At 37.5% G+C, this 23,542-nt stretch overlaps 1 protein-coding gene across 4 annotated transcripts in view; it reads right to left on the bottom strand.

Annotated features, from left to right (window-relative positions):
- The window catches only part of Ino80 (chromatin-remodeling ATPase INO80), a 29,959-nt gene extending 11,259 nt beyond the window's left edge, over positions 1-18,700 (bottom strand). For 2 of the 4 annotated variants that reach the window (XR_016323307.1, XM_089728631.1), the window contains exons 1-17: positions 17,471-17,872; positions 17,175-17,380; positions 16,294-16,497; positions 15,496-15,590; positions 15,094-15,289; positions 14,199-14,336; positions 13,654-13,850; positions 11,681-11,885; positions 9,818-9,997; positions 8,860-9,115; positions 7,904-8,050; positions 6,979-7,119; positions 6,699-6,820; positions 5,343-5,620; positions 4,375-4,598; positions 3,068-3,168; positions 943-1,098 (exon numbers count right to left, since the gene is read on the bottom strand). Coding sequence is in view for 3 of the 4 variants with exons in the window: in XM_089728631.1 (XP_089584757.1) it covers positions 943-1,098; positions 3,068-3,168; positions 4,375-4,598; positions 5,343-5,620; positions 6,699-6,820; positions 6,979-7,119; positions 7,904-8,050; positions 8,860-9,115; positions 9,818-9,997; positions 11,681-11,885; positions 13,654-13,850; positions 14,199-14,336; positions 15,094-15,289; positions 15,496-15,590; positions 16,294-16,497; positions 17,175-17,380; positions 17,471-17,699 (3,075 nt within the window). In the remaining variant the exon portion in view is untranslated. Of the gene's footprint in view, positions 1-942; positions 1,099-3,067; positions 3,169-4,374; positions 4,599-5,342; positions 5,621-6,698; positions 6,821-6,978; positions 7,120-7,903; positions 8,051-8,859; positions 9,116-9,817; positions 9,998-11,680; positions 11,886-13,653; positions 13,851-14,198; positions 14,337-15,093; positions 15,290-15,495; positions 15,591-16,293; positions 16,498-17,174; positions 17,381-17,470; positions 17,873-18,521 lie in introns of those variants that run through there. The other 2 variants (XM_089728633.1, XM_089728632.1) reach the window with 2 other exon arrangements.
- Positions 18,701-23,542: the final 4,842 nt, after the last annotated feature.

The raw sequence follows: 23,542 nt of genomic DNA, 5'->3' as shown, positions 1-23,542 counted from the left end.
CTGCCCCTGGCATTGCTGACGTCCATGAGCGACGGTGACCACTTACCATCAGGTGGGCCGTATGCTCGTCTGCCTACAAAGGCAATAAAAAAATAATAAAAAACCATACCATGCACCCCACGCTTTTTTTTACAATAAAATCATTTTTTCTCACACTATTTTTAATTAAAATATATTAAGATTTGTTTTCTATTTATGAGTGGGTTTTTCTGTAAAAGCGTATTTTTTTAGTTTTTTTAAGCTATTATTTATTTTCGCCTACCTATGCTGATAGCTTTGAGAGGCTATTTCAGCATCTTGACGTGTAGGTGAGCTCACGGGGCTCAAACCGCATGTTGCTAACACTGGCTCTAGCAAAAGCAGTGCTTCGCAGAATCTACCACCGGATCGGAAGCGCAACCCACTGAGAAGATCCGGCGAGAAACTCAGTAGGCTGTGTCTGTGGGTTAATTTACTCGTCGAGCCCTTCGTCGCAAGAGAAGGGTTCGACGAGAACGATGACCGGTGCTTGAGATACCTTAAAGTACCGATAATGGATCAGCAGGATCCGTAATGACGAAACATTCTCATCATACACAGAAAGCACGTACGACAAATGAAGACATGAGTGGATGAAGGGGATTCATCGCATGCAATTTCTAAAAATAGTCTTTAAGCTTAGGAGTTTTAAGGTATAAATATGGTTTATAATAACACCTTCATTCAAAGTAAAAACATTTTTTTTTTTAAATTGTACTTAACCCCTTCACCCACTCACGTCTTCAAATATGATAGTTTCAAGACGCGGCAGTCAGTGTTGCCAAACACAAGAAATCATAAACAAACATTTTACTAATTCAAAATAAAGAACTAACACTAAAAAATTAATTAATCTGCATAAAGTTAACAGCTCTGTCCAATGGTGTTGAAGAAACGTGCATTAAAATTTAACTGTCAAATTACCTTCTGTTGAGCAGCGTACAAGAAAGCGGGCATCGGTGTTGCCATAACAGGGAAAACTTCAGGTGGCCGTTCCACGTGCTCGAATTCTGGTATTTCCTCAGTCTTGACTGCCACAACCCCTCCGTCTTCTGTCTTTATCTCACTCAGCATATCTGACTGAGATAGGGAATAATGAAATTATATTATAGTTCCTGTTTTTGTGCACTGCTTTGCTAAGTTGTTTAAAGACAAAAAATTAACAATTAATAACAATTACGATGTCGAGATAAGCGAAGCGGTATTTCAGAGACATTCAAAAGAACGAGCCCTGAGTTTCTTCCCGATACCTCTCACTGGTGGTAGAACCTCTTGTGAGTCCGCGCTGGTAGGTACCACAATCCTACCTATTTCTGTCGTGAAGCAGTAATGCGTTTCGGTTTGAAGGGTGGGGCAGCCGTTTTAACTATACTGAGATCTTAGAACTTATATCTCAAGGTGGGTGGCGGCATTTACGTTGTAGATGTCTATGGGCTCCGGTAACCACTTAACACCAGGTGAGCTGTGAGCTCGTTCTCACATCTATGCAATAAAAAAAATTATGTAAAATCGTCACGATTTAAAAGTCCCTTTAAATACTTTAAAACATTTCTAACATTCACATCGTCTGTGTATCACTAAATTTCGGAGATCGCTTGACATCAGACATTCTGATCATTTACGAAAATCAATAAACGCTAGACACCTCACTAAAAACCAGTGGTACTAAAAGTCTCGAACCTGTGTCCGCTTAACATTTCTTCGGAGTCGTAGACTTGATTAAAATACATTTTTTACGAAATAGTGAAGCGCAACCGCTGACTATCGCTAAATACAATACGGTCGGGTAATGACGCCATGAGCGTCATCTGTCGTACATTATTACTGTTAAGAAATGACAATCGAACATCACATGAGATGTCACTGCCAACGTTGTGGCAAATGTCATTGTCATATTCATGAGTGAACGCTCTGAGTAAGATATATAGTCTGCAATTGTAATTATCTATTTCTATATCTATATACAGTCAAACCTGGATAAGCGAGAACTGGATAAGTGAGAAAACTCTATAAGTGAGAGTAATAGCCAGGACCCGTCATTTTAAGCTCCCAAAACCTCAATTAGAGAGAAACAGAAACCTCTGTAAGAGAGAGTCGTTTTTCCCTCATGTACCTCCGTAAGTGAGACTGCTAGTTATCTATACCTCTATAAGCGACAGTCGAGCTTTATTTATTTATATTGATATTATTTAGGAGGAACTAATGAAAAAACAAATTACAAATTTAACATCTACTATTTTATGACTCATTCTTAACTTTTGTGGAACTTCTTTCTATTGTTTTTGAATTGTTTTCTCGTCAATATTGATCCTATTCTATTTCGTGGAACTAAATAACGTTGTTATTTTATCGCATTCTTTCCGAATGGACACGTGTGCCTCTGTACCGTCCTGTTTGCCGGACTTACTTAGTTTATCGTTAATCAATTGCGAAGGAAAGTTCTGTTCTGCATCATGTCAAAACGGAAAATTAAAGTACTGTCATTAAGTGAATAGTGAATGCGTTTGAATCCAGAAAATCGCGAAATGAAATTCAGAGGGAGCATTAGTGAGAAACTCGGGTTAGTGAGAAACCTCTATAAGCGAGAATGAGATTGTGCTCCCTTGAACTCTCGCTTATCCAGGTTTGACTGTATATAAAAATTAATTGCTGTTCATTAGTCTCGCTAAAACTCGAGAACGGCTGGACCGATTTGGCTAATTTTGGTCTTGAATTATTTATGGAAGTTCAGAGAACGTTTAAAAGGTAAATAAATATGAAAATGCTGAGAATTAAATACTTTGATGTGTCGTCGGACGGATTCCTTTTGTTTGTTTTAAGTTTCTTTTATACAAAACTTTTGGTCTTTTATTTATCGATTGAGGCACTACAAAGTCTGCCGGGTCAGCTAGTTTTAAATAAAAACCAGAATTAAAGAGGTCCAGTTAAAAAACTTGCCAGATTTTCATTAACGACAGAATACCACTAATTGGTTTAAGATCCAAACAAATAATTCAACTGTCTTTAAATTGCGCGTCAATTTGTTACATCACAGATTTCTAATACACACCTGCCCGTTATCTTTCAAGTTCCTCAGACGCATCGTCCTGTGCTCGACCGTTTCCGGTACGTAATGCAACACGACATCCGTGTGTGCGAAGAATGGACCACCTAAAATTGTAAATAAATCAATAGTTTTATTGATGAAAAAGTCACACTGTATAACAATACCTATCTATATATTAATACGTGAAGCAAAAACTTTGTACCCCTTTTTACGAAAATTGCGCGGACGGAGTTTCCCACACTTACAGAATACAGAGGAGTGCACAAAGATATTTTTTTAAATTGTGTTTAAAACATGCCTTTAATCAATAAAAAAACATTACACACACTAACATGTATTTGACACACACACATACATATAATTATACTCTTTGTTTATTGTCAATTTTCAAACTTTGTTAATGTTTAAAGTCTGTGGTCAAATTCCGAATAAATTAATATTGTTTTTTTTTTTTATTGCTTAGATGAGTGGACGAGCTCACAGCCCACCTGGTGTTAAGTGGTTACTGGAGCCCATAGACATCCACAACGTAAATGCGCCACCCACCTTGAGATATAAGTTCTAAGGTCTCAATTATAATTACAACGGCTGCCCCACCCTTCAAACCGAAACGCATTACTGCTTCACGGCAGAAATAGGCAGGGTGGTGGTACCTACCCGTGCGGACTCACAAGAGGTCCTACCACCAGTAAAACTTTTTTAATGTTATTTATCTATACTAATCTATAGTGTAAGTTTTGGCGAAATCTGTGATTATATTATAGAAATATAATAGTATTTGACAATAGAACCATAATAATGTTTAAACATACAATTTCAATTAACATTATAGTCGAATTTCGACTACTGTGGGACCACTAGTATAGACTAATTCTCTATAGATATTCTTATAAAGCACTAGCGGCACGCTCCGGCTCGGCTCGGGTCTTTAACAAAAATTGCAACGATATTTGACGTCTTATTTTTTAAAATAAAAGAACACATGCTGTCGCGACACTTTTTGTAAATAAAAATGTGTTCGTATCGTAGTACATTATTTTATTCTATCATCAATAGTTTTCGCAGGGCACGCGATGTAAAGAATCTTTTAGGTATTTTTTTACACCTTGGGTTACATTATTGGAGTTTTAGTAAGGATCCCTATATTTTTTTTAAATAACTCGGGAATAGTGTAATTTCCAAACGGTGAAAGAATTTTTAAAATCGATTCAGTAGTTTCGAAGCCTATTCAATACAAACAAACAAACAAACAAATCTTTCCTCTTTATAATATTAGTATAGAAGTATAGACAATTAATTTGGCTACGAACCTTCGACCCACAGCGGATCGGTAAACAGCAACTCCTTCCACAACAAACTGTCTTCTTTTCTCTTCTTCAACACATCTCCGTTGGGACATATCAAAAGCATGTTCTTACTATTAACTCTATAATAATCAGACGTGGTCTGGGCGCTAATGTTTTCGCTGTACCACCAGTCTTGTCTGTGTCGGAGTTTTTCGTATTTCTCTAGACATTGCTCGATGTGTAGCATGCTGAAAATTTAAACTAAAATAATGATGTTGATTTTTTAAAGTATCCCATATTAGTGTGGTATTTTAGGTATTTAAAAAAATAATGAATTAGTTGATAAAATTGATGCACTTTATGCTTTGTGATATCAGCGCCACGCGAACGAGAGAAACGTTTACACCACGCTCTCCCTTTTTTAATACGTTTTTATTAGCTTCAGACGTATGTATGTTAGTATGTAACGGAATCTTTGGACATGATTTTGACCCCCTTCAAAACGTCAGATTAACTCGAAATTTGGTATACTTATTAAGGACCGATGGTAATTCAATATTAAAAATTAAAAAATAATAATACTTTAAAAAACTCACAAAATACGCTTTTATAGAAAATCCAACAAAAAAATAGAAAAAAATAATAATAAATTTGAATTAAAAATATCCTGAAAAGCACCCCACGCTTTTTTTACAATAAAATCTTTTTTTCTTACACTATTTTTAATTCAAATTTATTTAAATTTATTTTCTATTTTTTTATTTAATTTTCTATAAAAGCGTATTTTGTAAGTTTTTTTAAAACTATTATTTATTTTTCTTTAGATAAACTAAAGTGTTACGTCATTTTAAACATAAATACTCTCACAAAAGAACTTTAATGACCATTGCGCGCGAAGTAACATACGAAAGAAAGCACTAGAAACATTTTTGTTCGCAGCTCTGTTGTTGACATTAACAATGAAGGGGGTTGGGGGGGGAGGTACCACTCACGCGTGCAGCCAGCCGCATGACGTCAGCAAGTGTAAGTCCCGCGGCGACACGTCGACGAGCCGCGTGAAGCCGAAGCAGCCGCCGGCGCCGACCCCGCTCTGCACGTGGCCCGGCGTCAGTATCGACAGCCGGTTGTATAGGAGATGGCGTTTTGAGGGCGTCGAACGAATCAGGATGCAGTCTTCGACCACGAGCTTCGGCAGGTGGTAATCGTCCAGGAGCATCGTGAAGGGAGACCTCACGTCGCGCCGCTCGAACAGCTCGGGGTGATTGCACACCTGCGATCGGTAGCAAATAGGTTTCGTTCTATTTAATAATACTACGTTCAGCGGAATATGCGATTGCAACTTAAGGTAGTTTTCCAATTACAGAGCATAATGCGACTCAGTGACGCACAATGCCGAATTATGCTGAAGCTTAATTGGAACGTGAGTTAGTTTTCAAATGCATCAGCAGAGTGCGCTAAGTTAGCACAGTTTTAATTAACATTGATTATTTCTAAGAAACTACGACGAAACGAAAGCCTTACAATTTTTTTCAACATTAAAAAATATTACTAACGATAATATAAACGAAATTTCGATCAATGCCAACTTAAAGAAAAAACACTTGTCAATTTTCTGTCACTGAGTCGGTATCGATTGCACGCATCACGCGAGAGCAGTACTTTTGAGTGCTCGATTGTGCGAAGCGTTGCTGTAGTTGGAACATTCAACGTTGAGCATTATGCCGCATAATGCGCTCTTGTGCTGTAATTGGAAAACTACCTCAGTATGTCGTCTACATATCTAGTAGCGGCACAGATGTGATCATTTTTATAGGTAAGGGGCGTCCACTAATCACGTGACTTGTTCTAGGGAGGAGGGGGATCAAGCTAAATCTTTCCAAATATTTATCAGGGGGGAGGGGGTCTTAGCAAATATCGCGTAATTTTTTTTCTAGCAGAATACGGTGTAAGCTTGCGTAATAAACTATTACTAAAATAAAATATGGCCAAATCTGCTCTACAGGGCAACGTCGTTAATATATTTTAAATTACGGTAATTTTCACAAATACTAGTATTTGCTAGTCTTCAATAAAAGTAATAGAACAAGTTCTGTTTTTTTTTTCAATAATCTAACACGTTTACAGCCAAAACATAAATTTTAAAGAATCTCGCGTGAGATTAGGGGTGAGATGAGGGAGTTGAGGAAAAAAATCTTAAGAAATCTCACTAAGGGAGAGGGGTTCGAAAAATTCTTAAAAGTGCCTCACATAATTAATGGACACCCCCTAATCAGAGTAGACACAAAAGTCGAGAAAGTCAATTAGGTTAATTTAACTCATTTTTTATATTAACTCAGTACTTTACTTACCTTCCTGAACTGCATAACCAAATTCATCAGATTCGATGTGAAATTTTTATCAACATTGTGACCGGACTCAGCACCCACAGAGAAATGTAATAATTCTTCGATCTTTATTTTCTTCTTCAGAGCTGTATAAAGTGATTCATTGTATGAAATTTAAACAATAACAGTAATTTTAAGACCTGAATCTTACAAAGTTTTTCTTTTAAATTTATGTAATTTCTCTAATTATATAGCAAATGTTATGAGTTATGTTATGAGTTTATTTGTAACTTAAAAGACTCACCTATGTACAACAGTTTCTGCCTTATAGTCAAAGGGCAGTGGACCATGATCTCTATTTTATCAGACAATTCATTCTCCACATCCTTCTTTATTCGACGTAACATAAACGGTTTCAAAATCATGTGCAGTCTGGATAGATGTTCTGAAAGAAAATAATCTCTTCAAATTACGGGTTTTAACTCTATTACAAAATTGACACTATCCATACATTGAAACAAATCTGAACAAGTTTATTTATTTATTTATAACTTCATATACTAGAAAGTATAAAGGCGGACTTAATGCCATAGGCATTCTCTAACAGTCTACCTTAGGGGAGTGCAGAGATGAAGCTTGGTTCTGACTGCTGTTAAATATATGAAATACGGCCATTTATTAACATGATTGGCGCGCCACCTACGGTACCTACAACAGAAACTCTTCTTTGAAATTGAAACTATGGCCGTTTTCCAATTACAGCACAAGAGCGCATTATGCGGCATAATGCTCAACTAAGCTTCAGCATAATTCGGCATTGTGCGTCACTGAGTCGCATTATGCTCTGTAATTAACCATTACTTAATGGTAGTTTTCCAATTACAGAGCATAATGCTGAAGCTTAGTTGAGCATTATGCCGCATAATGCGCTCTTGTGCTGTAACTGGAAAACGGCCTATAACTGCGTATTAACTCGATCAGATAAATGAAGAGTGAATGCATACAACACTAACAAGCCCGACAAATAATCACGTTTAATTACATTAAGATGATTTAAATTAATTTATTTCATTACAAATGAAGTAAATGAACATTGAAAAAGCAGCCTGTATTCGTTTATATGGCAAAATTGTTTAATGTTGTCACAAAAAAACACTTATGTTAAAAATACATTAAAAATGATTTGCTTTTTCGAATAAATTTTAATATGTGTAGATTTGGACACTTACTTTCATCTATAGTGCTTTTATTTTCTGCATGACTTTCAATGTCTTTGGAGAACCATTCATTAAATTCTTCATGTGAGTCAAATAATGTTGGCATTATGAAATGCAATAGAGCCCATAGCTCGGCCATGCTGTTTTGTATCGGAGTGCCTGTTAGAAATTAAAATTGTCAATTTAGTAATTCAAAACACATTATAAATATAAAATTTTTAGTTTTGCTCAAAGACATTTTTAAATTTTAAGTTTTCAAAAAAAAAAAAACATAGAAGCTTAATGCAGTTTATAGTTTGCATAAGTTTATCCTACTATATTGACGGGAGGCATAGCCTGCGACGCGTCGGGTTGATCACTATAGCATTGTTTTACTAATACGTAACTTGAGAAGAATTCTCAGAGGCAAACTGCAACTTGCCTACTTTACTCAAGAAGACAATCTGAGTCCACCTGGTTTTAAGTAGTTACTAGAGCCCATAGGCACACATAAAGTCCAAATCTAAATTGTATAAAAATTACGGAAATTATAGGTAATTATTACGAGTTTTTTTCATTACAAGATGTTATTACTTCATCATGAACATGTACATATTTTATTTAAGTAAGAAAATTGGTACCCGCCAGCGATATTTGAACGCCGGCACTTTCGCTTCGCTCGATATGAGAACACCGGGAGTCTTATCCTTTAGGCCAACAATTAGCGTCGGTAAGCCATACAGCTACATCATCGTCCGCATCAATCAAAAGACCTGGTGGTGGTGGGACGTCTTGTTAGTCCGCACCCTAACGCCTCCTTTCTGCCGTGAAGCAGTAATGCGTTTCGGTTTGAAGGGTGAGGCAGTCGTTATAACTATACTGAGACCTTAGAACTCATATCTCAAGGTAGGTGGCGGCATCTACGTTGTAGATGTCTATGGGCTCGTCCAACCATCTAAGCAATAAAAAAAAACAAGATTTGTATTTACCGGATAATAACAATCTGTTCCTGCAGCTGAACCCAAGTAAGAGCTTCCATCGCATACTCGCCGAGCTTTTGATGGCTTGGGCTTCGTCCAGTATCATGTACTGCCAGGACACGCGATTCAAATACTTGAGATCGGAGACGACTATTTGGTATGACGTCACGACCACGTGGAAAGCGGCCGCTTGCGTGTGCAGGTCCTTACGCTCCCAGAACTGACGGAGGATTTTCCGTTCGCTTGGACTTCCCCAGTACGGGACCTGATTTAACAAAAATAATAGCCTCAGAACATCATTTTATATCGACATTAATAAAAATATAATAAACGCGAACATATATCATTCGAAGTCGTCGTGGCCTAAAGGATAAGACGCCCGGTACATCCGTATCGAGCGATGCGGCTGTGCCGGTGTTCGAATCCCGCGGATGGCTACCAATTTATCTAATGAAATACGTACTTAACAAAAAATTTCACGAATAACTTTCAGGTGAAGGAATAAATAAGGTAGGACATGTTGTGGGCCCGCACTGGCAGGTACCACCACTGCCTATTTTTGCCGTGAAAATTAATGCGTTCCGGCAATTTGTTTGAACAGCATTAGAATTCAATCATCAACATATTACAACATATACAAAATATCTCAAAACTTACTAATTTTACAGAAGATTGTTTTAAACGTTTAACATGTAATATTTTTAATATTAATCATATTTGCAACTTTTATTTTTTATTTGTTAGCAGTTACATTATCTGTCTTTTAAAATAAGTTAAAATTATGTATTAATTTTGTTAAAGTAGTCAAAACATAGATAAACAAAAAAAAAACTAAAATACGCTCTTTTGACAGTATCTATGAGAAAAATACTGGTGATACCAAATGTTTACGCATATTAACTGAATTTCGAATATTTTGGAAATTGTACAGTTTTAATGCGAAAAGGCGATTTGTTTGTAAACTTACTACTTTAAAATCTGGCACGAATCTCTGCATCTCTTGTTGCCAGTTGTGGAGCGTGGAGGCGGGAGACACGACCAGGAACGGGCCCCACACGCCCAGGCGCTCGGCCACGTGGCACAGGAACGCTATGCACTGCACCGTCTTGCCGAGGCCCATCTCGTCCGCTAAAATGCCGCTGATGCCCTGCCATTATTAAATAGCATGTAGGGACCACAAATGTCCCCATAGCAACTAACAATTATATGTATGTATTAGCGGTAATTATATTGCAATGATGCTTTTCTTTATTGCTTAGATGGGTGGACGAGCTCACAGCCCACCTGGTGTTAAGTGATTACTGAAGCCCATAGACATCTACAACGTAAATGCGCCACCCACCTTGAGATATAAGTTCTAAGGTCTCAAGTATATTTACAACGGCTGCCCCACCCTTCAAACCAAAACCCATTACTGCTTCACGGCAGAAATAGGCAGGGTGGTGGTACCTACCCGTGCGGACTCACAAGAGGTCCTACCACCAGTAATTACGCAAATTATAATTTTGCGGGTTTTATTTTTATTACACGATGTTATTCCTTCACCGTGGAAATCAATCGTGAACATTTGTTGAGTGCGTATTTCATTAGAAAAATTGGTACCCGCCTGCGGGATTCGAACACCGATGCATCGCTCAACACGAATGCACCGAACGTCTTATCCGTTAGGCCACGACGACTTCAAAACCAGTCTCGGGATTGTCGGGCTGTCGATAGCACGTTAGGTTGTAATCCCAATATACGTTAGTCACTTAACTGAACACGTGTCTTATTAATCCTTGCCCGATATAGAGACTCAACAAACACATTCATCTTTCATGTATTTTTAGTTGTTATTATTGAAGTCGTCGTGGCCTAAGGGATAAAGACGTCCGGTGCATTCGTGTTGAGCGATGCATCGGTGTTCAAATCCCAGACGGGTGGGTACCAATTTATCTAATGAAATATGTACTCAACAAATGTTCACGGTTGACTTCCGCGGTGAAAGAATAACATCTATACTAATATTATAAAGAGGAAAGATTTGTTTGTTTGTTTGTTTCGAATAGGCTCCGAAACTACTGGACCGATTTGAAAAATTCCTTTTTCCATTAGAAGCCGACATTGTCCCTGATGAACATAGGCTACTTTTTTTAATGTTTTTTTTTTGTTTGTTTCATGTGTGTTTTAATGTTTCCGAAGCGAAGCGAGGGCGGGTCGCTAGTCGTGTAATAAAAATCAAACCCGTAAAATTATAATTTGCGTAATTACTGGTGGTAGGACCTCTTGTGAGCCCACGCGGGTAGGTAACACCACGCTGCCTATTTCTGCCGTGAAGCAGTAATATGTTTCGGTTTCAAGGGTGGGGCAGCCGTTGTAACTATACTGAGACCTTAGAACTGATATCTCAAGGTGGGTGGCGCATTGACGTCGCAAATGTCTATAGGCTTCAGTAACCGCTTAACACCAGGTGGGCTGTGAGCTCGTCCACCCATCCTGCACCCCACGCTTTTTTTACAATATATTTTTTTTTACACTATTTTTAATTCAAATTTATTAAAATTTATTTTCAATTTTTTAGTTGAATTTTATATAAAGCGTGTTTTTTAGTTTTTTTAAACTATTATTTATTTTTCATTTTTTAGTTGAATTTAATTTTTTTTTTATATTGAATTGTCATCGGTCCTCGATAAATCTACAAAGTTTGATTTAATCTTGCCGTTTAAAGTGGATCAAAATCGCGTCTAAAGGAGTCAGTTAGAAACATACATACAAGTGAAGCTAATATAAAGCGTGCAATAAATGTCAAGGTCGATTTCCTAAGGTCTTCGGCAGGAGAGACGGCGGATACCTGATCGTACAAGTTGGCCAGCCAGTTCATTCCCTTGAGCTGGTAGCCCTTGAGCGTCCCGCGGAAGATGTGCGGCTGGTCGTGGTCGCTGGCGCGGCGGCGCGGCTCGGCGGCGCGCGCGCTCGCGTCGAACAGCTCGGTGCGGGCGCGGTCCGCGCGGAACGCCTCGCGAGCGTTGCGGGACGCGCGCGCCTTCATCTCTTCGCTGCCAAATTAAATTAAAGGCTTCGTCAAACAGAACGCGTACTTAGCGCGCATCAAAGCGCTAAGCGGACGGCGCGCTATGACGCCGAGATGTGTTGTACTACTATGGTAATATACTGTCAAACAAAGCGCCAGCGCTAGCAGTACGCAACGCTCTATTGCGTCGTTAGGACGCATTGATGTCAGGCGTTGTAATTTTTTACAAATTTTATTTTAGGGTCCGAGTGAATGTGTATTAAAATACTGGATAATGCCCGAAAAATTTATAGAATTATAGTCGGATTTTTAATTAGACGAAGCCAGCTGACAGTAGCTAATGTCACTTTGTGAAATAATGTTGCTATATTTAAAGTAATAGTGATGCGTTCAGTTCTCGTTCAATCACATGAATGAACAATGAGTGTGAAGAGTTAATCATTAATTTCAAACTATAAAAGAATATTATTTATATTTTACAATAAAATTGTATTAAAGTGCTCCAATATATGTTACTAGTAGTATGTAACTACAATCAGTTTTTTTATTTTCATTACATACCTATAATTGTTATATTTTATACATCTATAATTTCAACTATATAATGCATTGGAAATAGGACAGTCTTACAAGCTTCCTCGCAATGTTTTTCTTAATGTTTAAAACACTCGGTATTCAGTACAGGTAGATACTATAGGAACATAATATTTCGTCGAAAACTCGTTGGTATGTACAAAGCACGCCTAAAATACGAACCCCGTACCCGATATCGGCAATTCGGCACACCACTATTCACTAGACAATCGAGGCAATTTCAATAATTCAGGAGTTTTTTCAATCGTTCACTTTGTCACAACACTATTTTTATTTCATCAAAACCTGACAACACAGTAAACGTCAGTTTACTTCGTCTAATAAAAAATCCGACTATAGTTAGGAAATACCCATGTTTATACAATGCCACATCTGAATCACTCGAACACTTAAAACTTTTTAATTTTCACACTGCTATCGAAAGGCACTATGATTTGGCGTTACGTTGCATCAAGGAGCGTTGGGCTCATCTAGTCAATTTGTGTGACATGAAAAAAGCGCGACATTAAAACGCAGCGCTAAGTACGCGTTCTGTTTGACGAAGCCTTTATAATATTATATCTTTATAACGACGACAAGATTGATTATAAGATTTTAAAACGGACACGTGTTGGGACATCATTGTGAATTGTTTTATTTTATCATCTTTCAATGATTTACGTTGTCAAAACGTCAACAGATAAAGTACGTTGCAAAGTATATCCTATAGGAAATGTAACCCAAGGAGGGTTGACGTAAAGCAGGCTACCGGTCAAAAATCTTAAGTAAAATACTTGTGCCCCATGATAAGAAACACGCCCGACTCCACATAAGGTGGGGTATGGGCCAGAAGGAGACACATGATCTAAAAACTACTTATAGAAAATCTTAATTAAATTAAAACAAGCGTTTTAAATAACAAACAAATATCATAACTCAATATTTTTTTACGTTAAACTTATTATTATGTTATTAATGTTATTATGTTTATAATACATATAATTCAATATACAATGTAAATCATTGTTCATTTATAACTAATCGTAAATTTTTGTGTAAAATATTTTCATTTGCAAACAAATTTTTGTTATATTATAATAATGGTTTTAAGAAATTATTAGGGAATGGTTGTAAGAATAAACGATTTTTTTAACATTTAAAATATTCCATTCGTATGTGTCAAAGAGATTATATTATTGTATTACAGCTTTCAATCTCACCTGTCATAACAATCTATAGAAGCCAGCCTGGGATCTCGATCTTCGTCCAGTTGCCTGAGTATATGATCGGCTCCCGTGTCGCTGTCCTCCACTGCACTCATCTTCCGCTGCATGAAGTGAGCGTACAGCTCGGTTTGTGTTATCAAAAAATTCAACTTACGACGTTGACGCTTTGCTTCCATCAATTCTACGTCCATCTGTGAAAACAAGCACTTTTGAGGATCACTGAGTCAACCGAAGACCAGGTTTTTTTTTTAATACTTAGATGAGTGGTCGAGCTCACAGCCCACCTGGTGTTAAGTGGTTACTGGAGCCCATAGACATCCACAACGTAAATGCGCCACCCACCTTGAGATATAGGTTCTAAGGTCTCAAGTATAGTTACAACGGCTGCCCCACCCTTCAAGCCGAAACACATTACTGCTTCACGGCAGAACTAGACAGGATGGTGGTACCTACCCGCGCGGACTCACAAGAGGTCCTACCACTAGTAAAAAGTAAATAAGTAAGTTGTCCGGGGCTGGACGGCGCCCGCGCGTGCAGACCTTGCGTTGTTCTTCGGCTTCTTTTTCCATCCGCCTCCTGGTCTCTCGCTCGGCGCGGTCGTACCTGCGCCAGTAGGCCTGCATCTCGCGACTCAGCCGCTTGCAACGCCACACGGTCTCTTTCATGTTCTTCTGACTCTAGAATTTTTTTTTTGCATTTTCAAACCCCTTATTTAGGTAACTAGGTCTGTACATTAGAATTAAGAGATACACCAGTATAAATCACTACATAGTATAAAACAAAATCGCTTTCTCTGTCCCTATATCCCTATGTATGCTTAAATCTTTAAAACTACATACCGGAATTTGATGCGGTTTTTTTAAATAGATAAAGTGATTGAAGAGGAAGGTTTATATGTATAATAACATCCATTAAATAGTGGAGAAATCAATAATAAATTACAGCTTCCGAAGCGAAGCGAGGGCAGGTCGCTAGTAGATATATAATAGATAGATAATAAAAGTATACAGACATAATTTGTCTTGTTGTTTGTTTTTAGAGGACCAAGAAAAAATAATTTATCTCATATCTATTCCTTATTGTTTAGGACGATTCACAATTGATGATTTCGCCATGTAGTTGTCGATTACGATTTATTGCTTAAATGCTCGATACTACACTTTTTAATGTTAAAGGCGAACTTTCCAGAAGACATCATCAAATGAGCCAGCCATAGGCAAATGATAAATTATGAAGTTTTTCCATGTGTTTATTTTTGCCAAAACCGAACACAGGTCCAATCTGATTGATTGGACCTGTGTTCTGATGATCAAATTTGTTAGTCAACAGGAAATAAAGATACAAATATTTGCTTTGTATTCTCAGACTAATATCGAATGGGTCGAAAGCTTATCACTTCATCTGAACAAATAAATAAATAAAGTACATAATTACCTGCATAGCAATATGCCGCCAATGCTTACAACACAAAGTAGCTAATCTTTTCCTCTGAAGTGTAACTTCTCTATGAGTGGCCGCTCTTGCTCTTTGTACTTTACCCAATTCCTTCTTTACGAGTAAAAGCCAGTGTCGACGCCTTCGTGCTGTTAGCGCTTCGGGACTCTTCAACGTCGACAACTTTTTACGACCCCTATGTAACATATATTAAAAAATCCCTTAAATTACATAGTATAAAGGAAGAAACTCCACTTTTTTCAACATATCATGTCAATTTTGTGATATTTTTTGCATAAAATTAGGATTAACTTTACATTTACAAAATATATATATTACATTGATATTTATATATATACATTATTTAGTAAATAGTATATTTTTTACATTGACAAATCTTACCTGGCCCCCTGTTTATCATTAGCTATGCTAAAATCATCTGGGTCATTCTCTTCCTTCAGATGCCGTAACTGTTCCTCCCAATCAACTCCATCTGGCTGAAATTAATAATATCTTTGTTTTATGAAAAACTTAATTATGAAATACAAGATTACTATTAGACTTATTATTGTCTTTGTAGACAAACGAGCATACATCCCACTTGATGATAAGCGGTTACCGTCGCTCATGAACGTCTTAATGCCAGCGGCACAACCAAGTCAAAAAGAATAATGCTATGAGCTTTTTTTATTGAAGTGATCTATAGAACTTATGAAGTGACTATATCTTATGAAGTGACTATAGAACTTATGTATATAACCAAGTAAAGGTAGTAGTTATTCATACAAGTTCTATTGCGTTTTTTAATTTTTCATTACTTCGTTTTATACACATAATACTACTACAAATAGTTGATTTTTTGGTGGTTAACTACAAAGGGAAATTCTTCCACTGAGAGGGTGAGATTGCTCAAATCAATGCAAAATCAATGCGACAGTCCAAATGCTTTGGAGCTTGTATATTATATCCCAGCTTATCTTAAAAATTTTGTAAGCAAGATTCAGGCATATGTTAGATATCTTGTGTTGTATAATAGCTACTGCCACAATTTTTAACCCAAACTTGTCTTGAACTACTGCAGAGACAAATGGGTTTTGGAGAACATTTACTTAATTTGTTATAATAAATTGTATTTGGATATTAATAAATTGGATTTTAAATTAGAATAGCCATTTTGGCAGGTATTGTTACTTAACTCACCAAATCATTACTTTCATTACACCGTGCATCTCGAAGTCTTCCCCTTCTAGATTTACTAAAGCCCCTAGTAGACCCTCTCTCAGATGGACGACCTCGACGGCCTCTACTTCCCGGTAGTTGAGGCATGGGTCGACTGACACGGCGTTCAGGGTACCGATCCACAGTAGACAAAACACCAGCCCCATAGTACATGTAGCGGGTGTTCTAATTAAATGAAAATTTTCGACACTTTGTTTATTACTCAACTTGTGAGAATGCTTTCCAGCTGCATTACTTCTATGGCAATTTGATTTAAAATTATAGACAAATTTTATTGGTAAGACTTGCATATTAAACAGTTTAGGGTTCTATTTATTCTTCAAGGTCAGCATCATTCACTTAGTGGTTTTCGTGTGAAATGATTGCAGATGTTTAACTCTCAATGTGTGAAGACAAAGGACTATAACAATATTTATCGGTCTGGTTTAAGACCATAATGTTCTATTTTAAAACTAGCCTTGTATTTTTTTCTACTTATTTCAATTGATATTCATCCATTGATAGAAACAAGTGCCATGGTAAGAGATGATGTAGGCCCACACTGGTAGGTCTTAGTGTGCCTCTTTTTACAAGAAATAAGGTAATCACTTATCATCAAATAAACCTTTAGTTTCTTTTATTGGTTTTATTAAGATTATTGAGCACCTATTTTACCTGCTTTTTGTTGTCATCACTACTATTTTTTTAGAGTAATTATAAAAATAGTCACATTAAATATCTATAATAGTACTAATTATAAATAATTCAGAAATAATTGAAATCATAAATATCTGTCATAGAGGTTTATTTAGTGATGTCTTTATTTTAAGTGCTGTCTTGTCTTAAAAAAATCTTTCACTTACTGTAGGATCTTTATAATAACGTCTAGCATATCTGTTATGGTATCTCCTTTCTTTCAATATTCTTTTTAATCTAAGCTCTTTTGACTCTGTTGTTTCATCATCTGTACTTGTTTCGGATTCAGAAGAGAGAAGAACATCTCTTATCCACTGTCTTTCTTCTCCAACGGAAGAGAAATTGTAGAGGCGAAGTCGGTCACTTTGTCGTTCTGTAAAACATTTAATTCGGTTTTCACAATTGATGATTTTGTGTGAATTGATTTATTAGGTTTGTAGTGCTGTGTATGATTAACACTGACCTGGTTTCGTTGTGACAACACCGTGCAGAATTCGGTCATTCCTGGATATTTCATTAATTAAAGATTTAGAATCGTCGTCGCTGTCGGATTGATCATCAGAATTCAGTATCCTCTCTACTTGACTAACGAACGAGCGTATATCCAGTGCAGCCTCTAACCGCTGTATATGTACGGGCCGAGCAACCTCATGTTTCTTCAGCACTGTATTCCTGGCGAGCTTTTCAGACATTGCACTTTAATATACAGGGAAACAATAAATGCCGTGAACCACAAAACTTACGATGACCTTCCCTTATTTAGTTTAGTCATTGGGATAACTGAAAATTAGGAAATATTACGCCTATAGTCGGATTTTTAATTAGACGAAGCCAGCTGACAGTAGCTAATGTCACTTTGTGAAATAATGTTGCTATATTTAAAGTAATAGTGATGCATTCAGTTCTCGTTCAATCACATAAATGAACAATGAGTGTGAAGAGTTAATCATTAATTTCAAACTATAAAAGAATATTATTTATATTTTACAATAAAATTGTATTAAAGTGATCCAATATAATAATATGTTACTAGTAGTATGTAACTACAATCAGTTTTTTTTTTATTTTCATTACCTATGTACCTATAATTGTTATATTTTATACATCTATAGTTTCAACTATATGATGCATTGGAAATAGGACAGTCTTACAAGCTTCCTCGCAATGTTTTTCTTAATGTTTAAAACACTCGGTATTCAGTACAGGTAGATACCATAGGAACATAATGTTTCGTCGAAAACTCGTTGGTATGTACAAAGCACGGCTAAAATTCGAACCCCGTGTCCGATATCGGCAGTTCGGCACACTAACTATTCACTAGACAATCGAGGCAATTTCATTAATTCAGGAGTTTTTTCTTTCGTTCACTTTGTCACAACACTATTTTTATTTCATCAAAAACTGACAACACAGTAAACGTCAGTTTACTTCGTCTAATAAAAAATCCGACTATAGAAGAAGTTATACTACTTTTCTAAGATAAGACGGAGAAGAGCATATATTTTTAATATTACATTTTACACAGTATTTCTAGTTAGTAGGTATTTAATATTTCTTATTGATACGTGCTGAAGCTGGGCAGACTGACATTTCTTAAAAAATAGCTAGAGTTGTACCTTTAGCTCCTGAGTGAGTGATTTAAAAGAGCTATATCAGTACGGACTACGGATTACGGATGTGTGACGACGGGAACATAGGATGATTACGGATGTAATGTGTCACTCACCCGAATATAGCACCGAATTTATCAAAGCTCATTGACGGCTTCATAAGGAGCATGGAATGTTGAAGTCGGCGTGGCTAATAGGCTTATTACACTTGGCTGAATTCAGACGACTGAATTCAGTCGCTACTGAATTCAGTCAAGTGTAATAGCATTAAGTAAGTTAGTCTACTGAATTCAGTAGCAAGGATGGTTTCTGACTGAATGAATCATTTAGAAGCCTAATTAGAAACGAATTAAGGAAGGTGTAATGAAGTGTAATCGCATTTAGTTACTAAATGGTTTCATTCAGTCGTCCCATAGCTCTCCGGGCGTAAGGACGTTTTAGTTTGTTTTTTTGCTTCCGAATAAAAAGTATGAATTTCGGTCGCCTTTATTTAATGTGCCAGACATTTATAAATAGCCCGACATGTTTCAGGGATAGTTTTTGTCATCAGGGGATGGGATATTGAAGAACTAAATTTTAAATCTTGATACGAATTTCCTGTTGCAAGAAATCTTAATGTTACAACCAATCTTGCTTTTGGACTTATACTATCGGAGGATTAGATATGTAATAGTTATATAATAGATAGATAATAGACTATCGTAGGATAGTATCCTGCTTTTGAATAAACGGTGTCACAAGGTGTAATATTAAGTCAAACGATATCAAATCCATTTATAGATAATTTTTGAAGTCTTTTGAAGTCTGCTGGTTCTAAATCACTCATAATGTTCATATTTGCTAACGTTCTGCACAGCAATAAATATTTCTTCGCCGATATTCTTGTTTTATTTTTTTTTATTTTGAGAAATTGAAACAAAAAACGAAAACAAAAATGATGTGGTATCGTGGGACACCAGGTAGGAACGAAGTTCCTTCGGCTAATGTGGAATCCACACAATTTGCAAAAAAAAAATCGTGCTCAATTTTATGTAGGTTTTCTTGATTTTTCTCTTAAATTTTGCTGATTAGTTTTTATTTAAGTACAGGAAAGTATTTAGGAAATTCAGTATTTTAGGAAATAATAAATTACGTAAAATAAAAAAAAAATCGTAATTCAAATTATCAATTAAAATAACAAAATATGTCTCTTTATTTTTGTTTGACAACATAAAATTACATAGAAATAGAAATAATTACAAAATATTTTTTTATAAATAAACTAATACTTATGTACGTATTTAATTCTTTTGCACTGAATAATTTCCCACTATTATCGCTGTCAATTGTATTCCAGTCACTTGTTAGTTTACTTGCCATTGTTACTATATTTATTATTGTTTTGACGATTTGAAATTATATGAAAATAAACGTGGCTACTCACGAGTAAAATGTATCTATAATGTGAGTATTCGCCACGTGCTTGTCCATGAATTCATGAGTATATACTATGCATTGGCGGGGTGGAGTGGTAATAGAGAGAGAAGGGATGAGAGAACGAAAAGAAAGAAGGAGAAAGAGAAAGGTATTTTGGGAATATACGACGAAAGGAAAGATCTTCCACCGAGCGGGTGATATTTGCTCGGTAGACCGACGGTCCAAATGTTTTTTTTTTTTTTTTTTTCCTACCTAAGCTGAGAGCCTTGAGAGGCTATGTCAGCGTAACCCTAACTTTTGTAGGTGAGCTCACGGGGCTCAAACCTGATGACGTTGCTAACACGAACCCTAGCAAGAGCCGTGCTTCGCAGAATCTACCACCGGATCGGAAACGCGACCCACTGAGAAGATCCGGCGAGAAACTCAGTGGGCTGTGTCTGGGAGTTAATTTACTCGTCGAGCCCTTCGTCGCAAGCGACGGGTTCGACGAGAACGGTGACCGGTGCTTGAAGTACCTAGAAGCACCGTTAGTGGATCGGGAGGATCCGAGATGACGTGTTTTGGGCGACGTCGACTGCTTTCCATTCTGTCCGCAGGATCGGGAATGTAGTTACCGGCGGCCACGATGAGAGGGTTCTCGTGTCGTGCCGCTTTATCGAAGTGGCGCATTGACGCCGACTGCATATACTTACTGGTGGACTCTAAGTCCAGGTCGTCATGGAGGTCGACGTTCCTGACGAACCACGGGGCTCCGACGGCTATCCTGCAAAAACGGGATTGAATGACTTGGAATGATTTTAAGTGTATGCGGGCCGCGTGAGCGAACACTACACTTGCATAGGTCATGACGGGGCGTATGCAAGTTTTGTAGAGTGTCACCTTATTTCTAAGGGACATTTTACTTCGCCTACATATCATCGGGTAGAGACGTCCTAGAATGAAGGCGGCACGGTCGCGTACCGTCTTGATGTGGGGGCGGAATGTCATCCTACTGTCGAGGGTGACGCCTAAATATTTGACCTTCGGGGCCCACGGTATGGGCTGGTCGAACATCGTGATCGGGCGAACGGCGGGGGCGGGGGTATTGACGCGCCTAGTCGGGAGAGGGATGCTCAGCGTGGTGTTCGGAGGGCGACCCCTTTTGAAGAGCACCGCTGTGCTTTTCGTGGGGTTGATGTCGATGCGCCACTTCCGGAACCCCTGTCCCATGGTGGTAGCTGCGGTCTGAAGTCGTCGATGAAGCAACGCCTTCTTCCTACACGAGTAGTAGATGGCGGTGTCATCGGCGAAGAGCGCCAGATGGGTCTCCGGAGACCGGGGTATATCATTGATATACAAACTAAATAGTAACGGGGAGAGGGCGGAGCCTTGCGGGACTCCGGCTGTGACGTGACGGGGTCGGGAACGCGTTCCCTCGACTCGATATCGGAACGAACGGTTCGACAAGTCTCGTATGATGAGCACGAGTCTGTCTGGCACTCCCATGTTATACAGTTTGTATATCAAACCGTTGTGCCAGACTTTGTCGAACGCCTTCGCTATATCGAAGAAGAGGGCTCCTGTCGGAATGGGGCAAATGTTGTTATTCGGAACTTGTATATATGCGCTTTATCTTGAAAATGTCGTAAGCGAGATTCAGGCATCTGTCAATTATCTTGCGTTGTATGATGGCTACCCGCCACAGTATTATACACTACTCGCTTGTGTATACGACTGTCGCGCCTGCGCACGTCTCATTTAACGGTTTTATTCCATGGACTTTTTCTTACGGTTTTACTATCACATTTTTTTCAGTTCGGTCGCGCAGCAAAATCCCTGTCTCCTCCAAGCCTGCCGTAAGGAACTTCGTTCCAACAAAACAAAACAATTTTTTTTGTTGTTGTCTAGACAATACTGGGGCCATCCTCTTACGCACACTACACGTCTTACTTCGTCGCGCTTAAGCTGACAATTGATTCTAAATTTGCTTCTGAATTCAGTCGACTAAATTCAGCCAAATGTGATAAGCCTTTAAAGGATAAGACGTCCGGTGCATTCGTATCTAGCGATGCAACGGTGTTCGAATCCCGCAGGCGAGTACCAATTTTTCTAATGAAATACGTACTTAACAAATGCTCACGATTGACTTCAACGGTGAAGGAATAACATCGTGTAATAAAAATCAAACCCGCAAAAAATATAATTTGCGTTATTACTGATGGTAGGACGTCTTGTAAGTCCGTACGGGTAGGTACCACCACTCAGCCTATTTCTGTCGTGAAGTTGTAGGTAATGCATTTCGGTTTGAAGGGCACGGCAGCCGTTGCACTGTTAAAAGTGAGACCTTACAACTTCATGGCGCATGGTGGGTGGCGGAATTTACGTTATGGATGTCTATGGGCTCCAATAACCACTTAGCATCAGGTGGGCCGCGAGATCGTCTACCCTCCTAAGCAATAAAAAAAAAAAAATTAAAGTCTTCAGTTTAAATTTGTATTCTCAAAATAAATTAATAGTTTTTTTATATCTAGTTTTTGTTTTAAATCATGGTTTCCAAAACCTTAAGATTAATAGTATATTAATCATCTCATATGCAAATAAAGTGCTCATAAAATAAAGTGCCATTTTTTTTCTGAAATTATATTTCGATTGTCTTACATGACATTACAAATACTCATTTAATCCAAATTATACTGTCATTAAGTTAAATTTAATAAAAATTATACTACTATTACGCTGGCGCTATGACCCCGAAGTGGGTCTTGGCCTCCGACAATAAACTTTGCTATTCATCTCAGCGCTGCGCAGTACCTTGCCAGTCCGACAATTGGACCTCAGGTAATTTTCCTTCCACAGCGTCAGACCAGCGGTACTTGAAAAATGTGACCATTCGCAAACATAATAATATATCCCATGCTCGTTAACGGTGCTAACTATTCAGTCATTTTTTACTGCTTTATATAGCATCTTGAGACTGCACTGTATTGTTGATAGTTATGGGCTCCGGTAACCACTTAACACCAGGTGGACCGTGGGTTCACCTGACTATACAATAAATGATACAATATGCAATATATATACGATATACAACTTTGCAGAAAAACTTTGTAAGGTCTAAAAATTCTTCTATAATATGAAAATAGCTTTTGACTATTAATTTAGTTTCTTAATTTAGAAGAAGGATATCAATTTTGGACTGTATTTCGATTTATCAACCAGTGAACTTTTTGGCGGGAACAAGAAGGGTAAATTTACTTGTATCGCTTTATTTTCTCAATCCAGTGTGTATTTCAGCTAAGCGCTAATTAATTCTGTAACTATGACAATGCGCATATATGGGAAAATGATACTAAATCGCTGGACGTAACTTCTCGGGTTCTTTCAGAAATTTAAAGAACTGTTTAATTTCCAATATGTTAAATTTGAATGATATTAAATCACCTACAAAACTACATACAGGTACTACTACATATAGGCACTTCATTATATTTTCGTAGTTGCAAACTGTTTCAAGTCGATTCACAAAAGAT

The sequence above is a fragment of the Bombyx mandarina genome, chromosome 07, assembly GCF_030267445.1.
Source record: "Bombyx mandarina strain Sakado chromosome 07, ASM3026744v2".
In the NCBI taxonomy this organism is placed as follows: Eukaryota; Metazoa; Arthropoda; class Insecta; order Lepidoptera; family Bombycidae; genus Bombyx; species Bombyx mandarina.
Note: the sequence above shows the minus strand (reverse complement) of the source record. Positions and strands in the feature narration are given on the sequence as shown.